Raw genomic sequence first — 14778 nt, forward strand, 5'->3', positions numbered from 1 at the left:
AGACTGTTTTCAATAATGCATGTATAATTATCAAGTATGATATTTTATATTTATCACCTGATTGTATTAGAAGTGATTTTATCAGTACATATATTAAAGATTATAATTTCAAAATGAATGACCTGAAGGATGAAGAAAAGTCATTTTTACTTGAATTACAACAAATCCATCACGAAACGTTTGCAGACATTATACTAAAGCCTGATATAACCAGCCAATAAACCAAAATAATCATGATATACGACAAGCTTACTATTTAATAATTAGATTATACCTTCATAATAAACATTATTTATTTTGTCAAATGCATACCTTTATTTAATAATAAATGATAATAATATAATTAATATATTATATATTATAAATAATCTTAAATGTTAACTGGTTAAAATAAACCAAAATATTTTCCATAATATAATCATATTGTATAAATTATTGAATCAAATGTAAGCTTTCTAAAATAAAATTGAATACAAATATTTTAACCGTTTGGTAATAAATAAAAAATACACAAATATTAATGACGGGTTTCATTTAGTGAAACTATAATAATATAAACATATAGTTATTATTTATAAGATTCAATTTTTTTGTTGTTGTTACACATAAATTTATCCATTAATAAATCTTGCAAATTATTAAATGCCGATATTATTGTATTGTCAGCTTTATCTTTTTCGTTCAGCATAGTTTTTGCGTTGAACGTTGAGGTTTTCCATCTATTAAAACAAATTAATGATTGTATATTATAAATGCATATATTTTCATATTATCATAAATATTTTATCAAATAAACTAGATGACACAATTGTTGAGCAGTTAAATATTTTACATACTGTGTGAATATTATTAGTATCAACGACGAAACATCATCATACCTATATTCACAAAATTGCTTGGTTGTAAGCATCGTGCCTATTTAGGTTATAAAATAGTACTATGGCATGATATGTTTCCCCAATAATTTACAAATATTGTACTTAATTTTTTTTTTTTCTTATTCATTTTAATGATACCTAGTGTAAATCTTAATATACTCTGTTTATACAAAATATTAATAGTTACCTGTCTTTTGACTCTACTTTTTCCATGTCCGATGTTTTGTATTTTTGAATAACCAAATAATCACTTGCTGTTTTGATTTCGGGTATTTTGATACAAAAATTTCCACCATCTGATTTTTTTACGCGTATGCAGTTTTCATTAACCATAGTTGTTAAACCATTATATTCTTGTTCCAGTTTTAATAAATGCGACTGAAACTAAAATCAATATTAAATTGATAAATATATTATTATTAAAATATGGAATATTTTACTTTCTGTTTTTTTGGTTTAGGTTTTATAACGGTTTCAGGTTTTTTAGAATTCTGCATTTGCTCATTTTTCCGATGATTATAAAGTTCCTAAATTTATATACCCATGTTTTTAACATATTGATGTGTAATGTAAGGAAATTAAGAAAAAAGTTTATGATATAATAATAATAATAATAATACCGGTGCACATACATCAATTTCTTCATCATCTGAATTTTGATCGCTTGTGTTGACCATTATTAATTTCTGTTTTTTTGGTTTAGCTTTCATAGTGATTTTGGGTTTTTTAGAATTCTGCATTTGCACATTTTTTCGATATGAATAATGATCCTAAATTTAAATGATTATGTTTTAAACTTATTGTTAATAAATGGTGTTAAATTAAAGTATATTAATAATATATTATAATTATTATAATAATGTACTTACATTGATTTCTTCATCGGCCGAATTTTGTACACTCATGTCAGACATTATTACTATGCACTCGTATTGCTTAAAATTAACTGATGAAATTCACATTAGGTCTCTTTATTTTATATAAATTAATATCTATGATATATAGTAATAGTCATGTCAATGCCTGTTACACATGGTGTTGGTAATAAATAAAAACTGATATACACATTGTTTTTAACGATAAACAGAGAAATTAAAAGATATTTGGCATTGACTAATGTGTGGAAAAGCAGATTATAAACTGTATGCCCAAAATCGTTTGATATATCCATCACTTATTCGCACTGCACTATTTTTATTTTTAGTATTTTGTACATCAATGATTATAATTAAAATTTGATCGCATTTTATGTTTACATTAAGATATAAGGTGCCGTGTTGGTAATAAATAAAAACTGATATACACATTGTTTTTAACGATTAACAGAGGAATTAAAAGATATTTGACATTGGCTAATGTGTGGAAAAGCAGATTATAAACTGTATGCCAAAAATCGTTTGATATATCCATCACTTATTCGCACTGCACTATTTTTTATTTTTAGTATTTTGTACATCAATGATTATAATTAAAATTTGATCGCATTTCATGTTTACATTAACATATAAGGTGCTAATAATAAAAATAGTGCCGTGCGAATAAGTGATGGATATATCAAACGATTTTTGGCATACAGTTTATAATCTGCTTTTCCATGTTACTTAAATAGTGGGGTTCATTAGATCAATAATAATAATACTCAACAAGCTGGTATGCAAGAACGCCGCATGCAGCGAGCAGAATATTTCATTGTAAGTTAATTAATTATAACATTTTAATTTTTAAAATATAATCATTTTATTCATTTTTAGCAAAGATATGATACCTGACGACAACCTCGATAATGTAATTAGTCATATACCACCGATCACAATACAACATATTGCAAAATATCCATTTACTCACAGTGAACGTGAAGTTTATGAATATTTTCGCCAGTTGCATTCAGCTTTTGTCGTGAGGGAAGTTCGATATTCATTTGATGATAATATTATCGATATATTTTGCTCATTCGAATGTGCCAATTATATCAATCAGGCGTATTTTGAGTCGAATCTTGTAAATTTAAGTTTAAAAGCGTACCATGTTATGTTTAAGGATATAAATGTGCTACAAATGTATTGTCAAAGACGAAGGTGTTTGGCATGCCAAAAATACGTCACTGTCTGTGACAATCGCAATTTATATGCTGAACCCGAAGAGGATTATGTAATACAAGTATTTCCAATAACCAATTGCACCGTCAATCTACTTCAATCAACAGTTCATACATAACTACATAAGTGATATTTTATTTTAATACGTTATTATATATTTTATTTTAATGCGGTTTTGAATTAATTGTTAAAAATGCCAAAATTTAACCGCATTAAAAAAATTAATCGATTAAACATCACTGGACAAAAATTAGTAGAAATTGAGAAATTTAAAAATAATCGCTCAACAACTTTTTATTATAAAAACAACGAAAACCTTATTGACTTATTGTCATTTTTAAATTCTACTTCTTCTTCATTAAAATCAAAACTAAAAGAATTATGTTCTTCATCCACATATAAATTTAATTTATTTGTAGACTTAGTATATGAAAATTTAATTACGGGAGAAGTTCGGGATGTTGCATTTAAAACAACAAATGTTTTATGTTATTTTACTTCAAATTTTTCTACCCTTTTTAAAAACATGTTCGATAAATTATTAAATGAACAAGAGTCATTTCTGTTGAAGGGTTCTTCTTGGAGACAAATTAGTTTAGATGGTCTCCAATTAAGAACAAATAAAGTAAATTTACTAGGGGGTTCCTCATTTATAAAATTACCCCAATCAATTTATAATAAAAAAGCAATAATAAACGTAATGAATTATGACAATAGATGTTTTAAATATGCAATTTTATCAAAATTTAATGAAAAAAAAAATAAAAATAATTTTAGTATTAAATATTTTAATTTTTTGGAAAAAAAAAGTGGTCTTAATTTTAATTGTATTGATTACCCTACACCAATCAATCAAATAAAAAAATTTGAAAAAATTAATAACATATCCGTTAATGTTTATAGTTGTGATGATAAAAATCAAATTTACCCACTTCATATAAATAATAACGAAAAATCCGATCATTATGATTTGTTTTTTTTCTCAAATGAACCAACAACACATTATTGTTACATAGCTAATTTCTCACGACTGATTAGATCACAAAGAACAAAACATGAAAGTAAAATAATTATTTGCAAGCGATGTTTTACGACTTTTAATGTTAAACCAAATAAAAACAAGGCATGGGGGCAGCATGGTCTCGATAGGCATAAAGTAATCTGCCAAAAACATAAACTTTGTAAGCCTGTAATGATTGATCCACATGATGACAAATTTATATATTTTAATAAATATAATCGGGCTGACCGAATTCCTATTGTAATTTATGCCGATTTTGAATGCTTTTTAAAACCCACTAATAATATCATAACGGTCAATACTAAAAACACGCATTATCATAAGCCCATGAGTTATGGGCTATATGTTAAAATTGATTACAACATCGTCCCAAAAAAATTAGTAAAACAATTTAAAATTCCTAAAAATCCAATAATTTATAGAGGCAAAAATGCATCAAAGCATTTTATGTTAACTATAATTGATATTTCTACCAAAATTTATTATCTATATAATACTAATAAATCAATGCATAAATTAACAAAAAAGGAAGAAGGTCAATATATTAATTCGAAAAAATGTGAACTATGTTTGAGATCATTTAATAATGAAACCGTATTTAAAGTTAGAGACCACTCACATCTTACAGGGAAATATTTAAGGGCTTTATGCTTAAATTGTAATTTTTCGGCACAAAACCCATCATTTGTACCAGTATATTTCCATAATTTATCGTATGACGGTCATTTTATTGTACGCACCTTAGGCTGTAATGATAATGACATACGCATTATTCCAAACTCGGGTGAAAAATATTTGACCTTTAGTAAGCAAATTTTTGATAAATTTTATGTAAAATTTGTAGACACTTTTATGTTCATGTCAGAATCACTCTCTAATTTAGCTACTAATTTAGCCGAAGATAAAACAAGATTCCGTGAAATTAACCATCATTTTCCTTTAGAAAACATTGATTTAGTTATTCGGAAAGGTGTATTTCCATATGAGTATGTAGACTGCAACTCAAAACTTAAAGATACCTCATTACCACCTAGAATTAAATTTTATAATTCGTTAACAGATGATCATATTTCAAAAAAAGATTACATGCATGCATGCAATGTTTGGGAGAAATTTAATATAAAAACATTAGGTGAATATAGTGATTTATATTTATTAACGGACATATTGATTCTGGCTGATGTATTTGAAAATTTTAGAGATATTTGTTTGAAAACTTTTAATTTAGACGCCTCTTATTATTTGACAGCACCTGGTTTTGCGTTTGACGCAATGTTAAGTTTTACTGGAGTTAAACTTGAGAGATTAACAGATTATTTGATGTTACTCATGATGGAGAATGGAATAAGAGGGGGGGTATGCCAATCTGTAAGACGCTATGCCAGAGCTAATCTACCAGATGTTGATGGGATTAATTATAACAAAAAAAAACCACACATTTATTTGGCATATTTTGATTGTGTAAATTTATACGGCAAATCAATGCTTGCAAGTTTACCATACAAAAATTTTGAATGGTATAATGATTTGACATTAGACGTTACTACTATAGATGACGATGCACCTATTGGTTATATACTGGAAGTGGATGTGGATTACCCCGAAAAATTACATGATATTCATAGCGATTTACCTTTTTTGCCACACAATAGTTGTCCACCTAATTCTAAGATTATTAAACTGCTGACAACTTTAAATAATAAATCAAATTATGTCGTTCATTATAGATTGTTAAAGCAGGCAATTCACAACGGATTAAAAGTTGTAAAAGTTCATAAAATAATTAAGTTTGATCAATCAAAATGGTTAGCCCCTTATGTTGATAAATGCACTAGTATGAGGGTCTTGGCAAAAAACAAGTTTGAATATGAATTTTGGAAATTACTCGTGAATAGTGTCTATGGGAAATGTATGGAGAATCCGCGTAAAAGATTGGATATAAAGTTGGTATCAGATGATCGAAAAGCTCATAGGCTAATGAGAAAACCTAATTTCATAGATAGAACTATATATAGCAATGAGTTAATGTCTTTACATTTTCAAAAAGAAAAGATTAAATTTGATAAACCAATCTACGTGGGATTTTCTATTTTAGATATATCGAAAACCTATATTTATAATTTCCATTATGACGTAATGAAAAATAAATACGGAAAAAAAATATCACTATTATACACTGATACCGATTCATTAATATATCGTATTAAAACAAATAATTATTTTAATGATTTAAAATTTGATTTATTGAGTCATTTTGATACTTCTAATTTTCCAATTAGTCACTTTTGTTACAGTGATAAACATAAGAACACCCCAGGATATTTTAAAGACGAATTGAAGAGTGAAATTATGACGCAATTTGTAACGCTAAGACCCAAATTATATGCTTATACAGTAAGTGGTATTGAATACAAAAAGGCAAAAGGTGTAAAAAAGTATGTTAGAGACAAGTATATGACGGTCAATCATTATTTAGATATTTTATCAAAGTTCAGTATACAAAATTCCTCACATTTGGATGCACAAAATGGTGAATCTAGTCAAATTAATGCATACTGTGATATTAACTCAATACAGGCAACAAAACATAATGTTTATTCCAAAACAACCAGAAAAATAGTATTGAGTGCAAATGACGATAAACGTGTCATATTAAAAGGTGGTATTTGCACTTTACCATACGGACATTATAAATTAAACTAATCAAAAATAATTATGAATATGTTTTATTACAAACGTATTTTATAAATAGTAAATCATTTAACTAATTAGCTATTCGACAAATCGTTATCGATGATAAAATTAATTAAGGGAGCTATAGTAACCTAATCATGAAGCAAATTGTTTAATTTTTATATTATAATATATTAATGTACAAAATATAACAATAATCATTGTTTTTCAAATTTAATATTTCTAAAAGTGTTATAATATTTAATTCATTGAACATTTTATAAATTGTAAAAATGGAAAATGTATGTTATTTAATTTGGTTACAAACTTTTTGTTAAAACTATGTATATATTTTAATATTCTAACATTGATCATTAACTTTTATGTATGATTCATTTCTATTTATTTTTTATTATTAAATAATAATATACATAATTGTATTGTGATTGACTTTGGTCGAGATTCATTATGTTAAATTGTAAGTAATATGATTTATGATACTGTAATTATTTAATAATAAATTAAAAAATTGTAATATGCCGGTTCTATGAAGATGATGAAGCAAAATGTATATAATTTTACTTTTTATTGATCCTATTATATTAAATATAGAAGTCTATTTATGTTTATATACTTTAGTTATATTGATTTATTTAAAATATGTTATAATTGGTAAATATTATTATACTTTTGTTAATATCGTTATTCTATATTGTAATTGAACATTGGCCTTGTAAATATTAAATAAAATTAAATAAATAATATATAGAATAATGATGCATTTTATACTTGATCATTCAATTTTGAAATTTAGTGTTATAACTTATAAAATTATGTTTTTAATTTTTTTGAATCTTGTATAACTAAATCATTTGAAACAATATTGTACTTAACCAATTGTGTAATTTTTATATAAACCTGATCGCTTATTATCCCGTGCTAGTAGTATACATCTGTATGTTTACAGTTCATTGACGTGTTGTAACGTAATGATTAAGACTTAATCTGGATATCCCTCCGGGGGGTCACCGATTTACTGAGACACACATTACTGAGATTACACACATGTTGTAAACCTATTTATTCATTACACAAAATTATTTAGTGTATATACATCAAATGTTTACACTATAGTCAAAATTATTTTTTATCAAACCTTACTATAAAACTGAAATAATATTTAATGAAAATATTACAAATTAATAAATAATAGTTTTTTTATTGTTATAAATTAATTCTTAATTATATTTACACAAGTTTTCTTACTTCTCTAGTAAAAGGTACATATTCTACAATTCTATCATGAATTAATAAACAGTAAGCAGTCACACCTGCTAGTGATTCTGAAGCTTCAATTTCCAATTGAACATCTACTGCTGAAGCAGTGGCTGAATCGTTCTGTTTCGAAGTATCGATGACTATAATTGGTGCGTTTGTCAGAAAAGTAGAAGGACTCAATATGGGGTTACGAATACTTTTTTCATAGTACGATTCTTGAAACGATGTATACATATTATATAATAAGGTGAAATTATTTTTAGTAAAATCTAAATTCAAATTATTGTACGGATAAGCTATCGAGTTCAGAAACACTTTAACGTTTGTTAAATTACAATGGTCAAATATACTACAATCTTTTGTTATCAAATTTTTGCGTCCTTTTTGTAATCCAATTATGATAAATCGGGGTTTTTCTAATTTTGATGCAGTTTTCAAATTCCATACAACTTTTTTAGTGGTACCAAGTTCAGGATATTCAAAAGTTTCAAAAGATCTAAAAGGGATAAATAGGCTTTTTTCTTTTTCTATAAGTTTCAATAATTTTAATCTTTCTTCATCGTCAACAGTGATATGTGGTACCATCCAGACAATTTTATTTAAAACGACTTTACCTTCAGTAGCAGTTGCACCAGTTTTAACTTGTAAAGCATTTAAATCACTATGACTTCGGGTTAATATTAATTCCAATCTAGAATTCACTAATATTCTTTTATAGTCTTCAAATAAACCTAACCAATATTTCAATGGAATGCAAGCACTAAATTCACCTTTATCATTTTCCGATTGTGTTGCGTTTTTAAAATTCCAGCCAGCATTTTCATAGCAATTGTAGTTGTCTGGCGTACCGGATAAGTAACCTTTCAACGAGCTAGTGATTCCAAGAACACGTGCGCTATCTACTTCTATCCCATTGATTTCCAATCGTATTTGTTCGAAGAGGTAAGAGTAACCGTTATTAGATAGTTTCACTTTGGTAGGATCAGTAATTGTTCCTTCCAAAAAAATGAAGCTTTCGTGTAGGTATGGATAAACATCCGTTTGCTGGATTGATATACGTATTTCATCATTATTATTAAATGATGTTGTATACGGTGCGTATGAATGATATTCAATTTTCGTAATTTTAGAATCCGTTTCGTACTGTGAAGTTATATCCAAAATATCACTTTCAGGCATTTTGCTTCAATTGATAACCCAGAGCTTGTAAAATTTTTTTATTCTTCACTGTCAATTTTTTTATTTTATTTGATGTTACTGGTAGCACTTTAGTCTTATGACTAGTTGTTCTGATCCGAAGTAGTGGACTTATATTGAATTTTAATCCCATCTCAAGACCCGTAACGTTTAATATGTAACACAATTGTCAATGCCTCATCAAAATTATCAATCGGATTATGATCTTGATCTACTAACTGAACGGTTATCGAGTCAATATTTGTTTTATTCAATTTGTAATATATTAAGTTTGGTGGTGACTGTATAACTTTAGATCCTGTTTTTTCACTCGGGAAAAACTCATAAATCGAATGACTTTGAAGATGGTTGTTGAATGATCCTTGAGCTATATTACACATTACTTTTATAGAATTAATTGTGTTTAAATTGACAGCTTTTTTTGATCGAAGAATTTCATTGTATGGGTTATATACTCGTTTTTCAAAACCGAATACAGGTGCTATACTATGCGGATACTCAAAGTGTAGTATCCCATTACATTTTATATACGATCTGAAATCGTTAGGATCAACCGTAATGTCGAATGTTAAATTGGTTAAGTTTTTACTATTATAGGTATCTATTTGCTTCTTAACTCGTTGCTTAATATCTTCAATTTCATAACAACCCTCTTCCAATGTAATAAAACATATCATAGGATCATTATTGTTTTCATTCTCAGCTACTTGTATAGAAAATTTATTATTATTATCATTAATATTTGGAAACGAATTAAATGACTGTAAACATAACAAAGCTATTTCTGAGTCCTCGTAAAGACCTATAGGTGGAAAATAATTTACAGATAATATGGTAGCATTCCCAGTTAAACTTAAAGTAACTGACTCATACATTACAAAATCTAAGATATAAATTTAATGATGAGATCCGTGACGTTTAATATGCAGAACAACTGTTAACGTTTCGTTAAAATTGTCAATTGGATTATTGTTTTGGTCAACTAACTGAACAGTAATTGAATTAATATCTGTTTTGTTTAATCGGTAATATATAAGGTTTACCGGAGATTGAACAACCTTTGTTCCTCTTCTCCCACTCGGGAAAAACTCATATATCGAATGGGTTTGAAGTTGGTTGTTGAATGACCCATGTGCTATATTACACATTACTTTTATAGAATTAAATGTGTTTAAATTTGCAGCTTTATCCGATCGATGTTCTTCATAAAACGGTCCACAATCTTTCTTTCTATACCCAAAAACAGGTGCTATACTATACGGATGCTCAAAGCGTAGTATTCCATTACATTTTATATACGTTCTAAAATCGATAGGATCAATACGTACATTGAATGTTAGCTTTGTTCCGTAGACTTTATTAGCTTGAGGTAACTCTTCTACCATATATTTGTTAATATCTTCTATGTCACAGCATTCGACTGGCACAAAAAATTGAATATTTACTTTTCTATCTGGAGGAATTGATTTTATTCTCAGCCGGTTATTAGTTAGATTTATAATATTTGGAAATGAATTGTATGTTTGCAAAGATAACAAAGCTATTTCTGAATCCTCGTAAACGTTTAGAGATGGAAAATAATTCGTGGATAATATAGTTGTATTTCCAGTTAAACTTAATGTAACAGATTCATACATTGTAAAAATTCAAGACATAAATGACCACAGTTAAATGTATTGAAGTCTTGATAGTTGGAATAGTTGTATACTATTTTGAACTGTCTGAAATAATGTTGTAATTCAATTGGTGGTGGTAAATCACCAAAGCTATCAAAATATACAACTTTGTCCTTATTTTTATAAAACGCTACCCAATGGCTTCCGTCGCCTGAAGATATATCCAAGTTTAATATACCACATTCAATCGTATGCGGTTTTTTAGGTAAGTTATCACGTGAAAAGACACCACGGAAATGATTGATTTTCAACTTCCCGACGTATTTTATAATATCCTGAGACGAAAGCGGTCTGTCAGGTAGCGTAATCATCAGTTTTTTTTTTTTCTTGATCTATTCTTGTTTGAATTCAAACCACTTCCTTTTTTTCTTTTTCTATTTTGAACCGCATTATACACACTAGCACCTCCAGACATCAAACTACCAAGTGCTGACAATCCTGCAAATATAGGTATTAAAGGAATTACACCTCCTGACTGTCTCGGTGCTAAAATCAGCCTTTTACCACCATTCTTTTTCTTTGAGATTCTTTTTTTCTTCGCTGCTAATATACCATTTGTTTTTATAGCACGTTTCCGTTTACAACCCATACCTATTTTTCTTTTAGCTTTCATCGCATTTGTTACTGCATACGCAACTAGTTTCTCTTTTTTAGGAGTATCTTTTGCTTTAAATCTTTCCCAAGCACGATTTTCTAACACTTTATCAGCTCTATGTCTATCGTCTAAATTTTTACTCGCTGCATACACAATATCGTGATCGCGACAAGCAGCATCCAATGGGTTTATTCCTTTATCACCACGATCTAACCTCTTTTTTAATTTCGTACCTGGACCGCAATACTGATATCCTGGTACATGGGCTTCAAACGGGAGACTATTTATAAGGGAGTTTACAAATCCTTTTCCAGTCTTGACTGACTTACACTTACGAGTTGAACGTGTCATCGATAACTGATTACAAATTGGAAAATTCTAGCGTATTTATAAGAAAAAATGGATTTGATTGAACAGAAAGATAAATTGGATGTTATAAATGTGGATGTTCGGACAGTTAAAAAACCATCAAGACACGGTTCGTTATTTCCTGATACTATACGTGCTATACTAGTTGGTCCCAGCGGTTCAGGAAAAACAAATATAATGTATAATCTGATCACACACGCAAACGGGTTAAGATTTGAAAATATTTATTTATACTCGAAAACCTCCAATCAAGAAAAATATGTTTTATTAAAAAAAATTATAGATGATATACAAGGTGCTAATTTTTTCATATTTACAAGCGCTGATAAGGTTATAAAACCGAACTTGACTAAAAAAAATTCTATTATAATTTTTGATGATGTAATATGTGGTCCACAATCTGTAATCAGAGAATACTTCAGCATTGGAAGACATTCAGGTGCTAGCTCTGTATTTTATTTAGCACAAACATATTCTAAAATATCAAAACAATTAGTAAGAGATAACTCAAACTTTTTAATGCTGCTGAAACAAGATGATACAAATTTACGACATATATTCAACGATCATACGTCAGCAGATATGGATTTCTCAAAATTTCGGGAAATTTCCCATTTATGTTGGAACCACAGTGATTACGGGTTTCTGGTTATCGATAAGACTCGAGAAATGAATGAAGGAAGATATAGATGTGGTTTTCATACGTTTATTAAAATAAGATAAATTAGTATTGTATTATGTTAACATACATATCATTAATTTTCTGATATTATAATTTACAAGCCATTTAATGATGAACTTTGTAAAAATTATTGTAAACCTTAATATTATTTTAATAAAATACTTTATAAATATATATATATACCATAGTACGCAGTTATTAACCACATAGTGATATCAGTAGTCATACGATACAGTTAAATTGTATTTATTATTTACAATGGATAAAGAAAAAGTTTTGCTGGAAAATTTAATAACATCAAAAAAAAATATTAAACGAAAAATAATGGAAATGAAACGGGGCGTTATAGATTCTGAAAACTATTTCCGTGAAGCATTTAAACCATTGAGTACAAGTATAGAAAAAAATAATCAATGCAACTCGCACCCAGCTGATCAAAAAAATACGGAAACCTCGCATATTAGTGACGAAGATGACGATGTATTAAATTCAACATTTTCAATTTTTTTTAATAATCGACAGACAATACAACGTTATGATAAATCCTATGGTATGTATTATGATAAAGCTAGTGATTCGTACAAAATAGGAGATCACACAATAACTTTTTGTCATGGTAACTTACAGTTGGTTAATAAATACTATAAATGGACTAAAGGGCTATGGTCGTTATTATGCGAGAAGGAACCAAAAAATCACACTATAGAAGATATGGAATCTTATTATGATATTTTAAGAACAACACATGTTCATTTAAAACCCGATGGGAAACCCAAAACCTCAAGATACTTTAAATGGATTAATGTTGTAAAACCTCTGTACGAACGAATGAAAAATGAGGATCATCAGTTAAACAAAGAAATAACTAAAATTAATACCCCTAAAACTCCTCAAATTAACTTATTACCATTTAACGAACATATATCTAGGTTGAGCGCTAAACGTAGTAATATTCATAATAATACAACCATGGGAAATGCGCCGTTTGAATTTCAACCAACAGCTAACAGTTCTATGATTTCAGAACCTGTTGTTGAAAATATGTTTAGTTTTACTTCAACACCGCAGACTAATAATAAAGGTGCTGGTTTATATAAAGATGTAATACCTCAAACCCAGTTAGTTTATTATGACGACCCAAATGAGCTAGTGACTAGATTAAATCTTTTAGCATCATCACAAAGTGCGGGTAATACTGGTGTTAATAATGAAATTATATCTATTTTAGAAGAGCTACGTGAGAGAAATATTATAGTATAATGGTAACCTTAGATAGTATAGCTAATGAACTACATCGGCCAGCCAGAAAAATATTTCCTAGACGATGCGTAGTAACACGGTTTATTGATGACCTCTGGCAAGCTGATTTAATGGATATGCAATCTCATTCTAAAAAAAATCACGGCTTTAGATATATTTTAGTTGTTATAGACACGTATTCAAAATATATTTGGGTTGAGTCACTGAAAAATAAGTCCGGTGAAAATTGTACAAAAGCCATGTCTAATATATTGAAAAAAGCTAATCCAAAATTGTTACAGACAGATAATGGCACAGAATTTTATAATATTCAATTTCAAAATTTAATGAAAAAATATAAAATTAAACATTTTAGTTCATACAGTGTTATCAAGTGTTCAATTTGTGAACGTGTTATACAAACCCTTAAAAATAATATATATAGACATTTCACTGCAACAGGTACATGGAATTGGTATGATAAAATATCAAAAATTATACAAAACTATAATAATACAAAACATAGAACAATCAAATGTACACCCAATGATGCTCGGTTGGACGCAAACAAAATTAAATTTAATACCCATATAAATGATAAAACATTATATAAACCGAAATTTAAAGTTAATGATAAAGTAAGAATATCTAAGTATAAACATGCATTTAGTAAAGGATACACCCCAAATTGGACAACGGAAATATTTACAATTTCAAAAGTCTTACAGACAAACCCAGTAACTTATCGACTAAAAGATGGAACAGGCAATAAAATCTTAGGTGGTTTTTACGAACAGGAAATTAAGTTAACGGATTATCCAGACACTTTCCTCGTTGAACGTATCATAAAAAAAGTTGGGAATAAAATGTTTGTCAAATGGTTAGGCTTTGATTCGAGCCAAAATTCATGGATAACATCATCAGATATTTTAAAATAAAGATATTTTATATGTTATACTTTTTATAATAAAAAATATAAAAGTTTTTTATCAAGGCAAATTAATTATTTACATAGGTTATCTCCTGAAATAAAAAAAGATTGATTATTGTATACAAAAAAGTTTTATTTATAAA

General features: G+C 27.9%; 1 protein-coding gene across 5 annotated transcripts; it reads right to left on the reverse strand.

The window, feature by feature from the left end:
* Positions 1-331: 331 nt before the first annotated feature.
* On the reverse strand, positions 332-1978 carry LOC132936840 (uncharacterized). Of its 5 annotated transcripts, none has more exons than XM_061003624.1 (5): positions 1748-1963; positions 1499-1648; positions 1319-1405; positions 1066-1262; positions 335-719 (listed from the first exon to the last, which is right to left on the reverse strand). In XM_061003624.1, exons 1-5 carry the CDS (start codon positions 1790-1792, stop codon positions 569-571), a joined length of 630 nt encoding a protein of 209 aa, XP_060859607.1. In that variant the 5' UTR covers positions 1793-1963; the 3' UTR covers positions 335-568. The 5 variants fall into 5 exon arrangements, with proteins under 5 accessions (XP_060859609.1, XP_060859607.1, XP_060859610.1 ...); XM_061003625.1 differs by having other exon boundaries at positions 341-719; positions 1511-1648; XM_061003626.1 differs by lacking the exon at positions 1319-1405 and having other exon boundaries at positions 332-719.
* Between the last annotated feature and the right edge of the window lie 12800 nt (positions 1979-14778).

This window comes from Metopolophium dirhodum, chromosome 1 (genome assembly GCF_019925205.1).
Source record: "Metopolophium dirhodum isolate CAU chromosome 1, ASM1992520v1, whole genome shotgun sequence".
NCBI lineage: Eukaryota > Metazoa > Arthropoda > Insecta > Hemiptera > Aphididae > Metopolophium > Metopolophium dirhodum.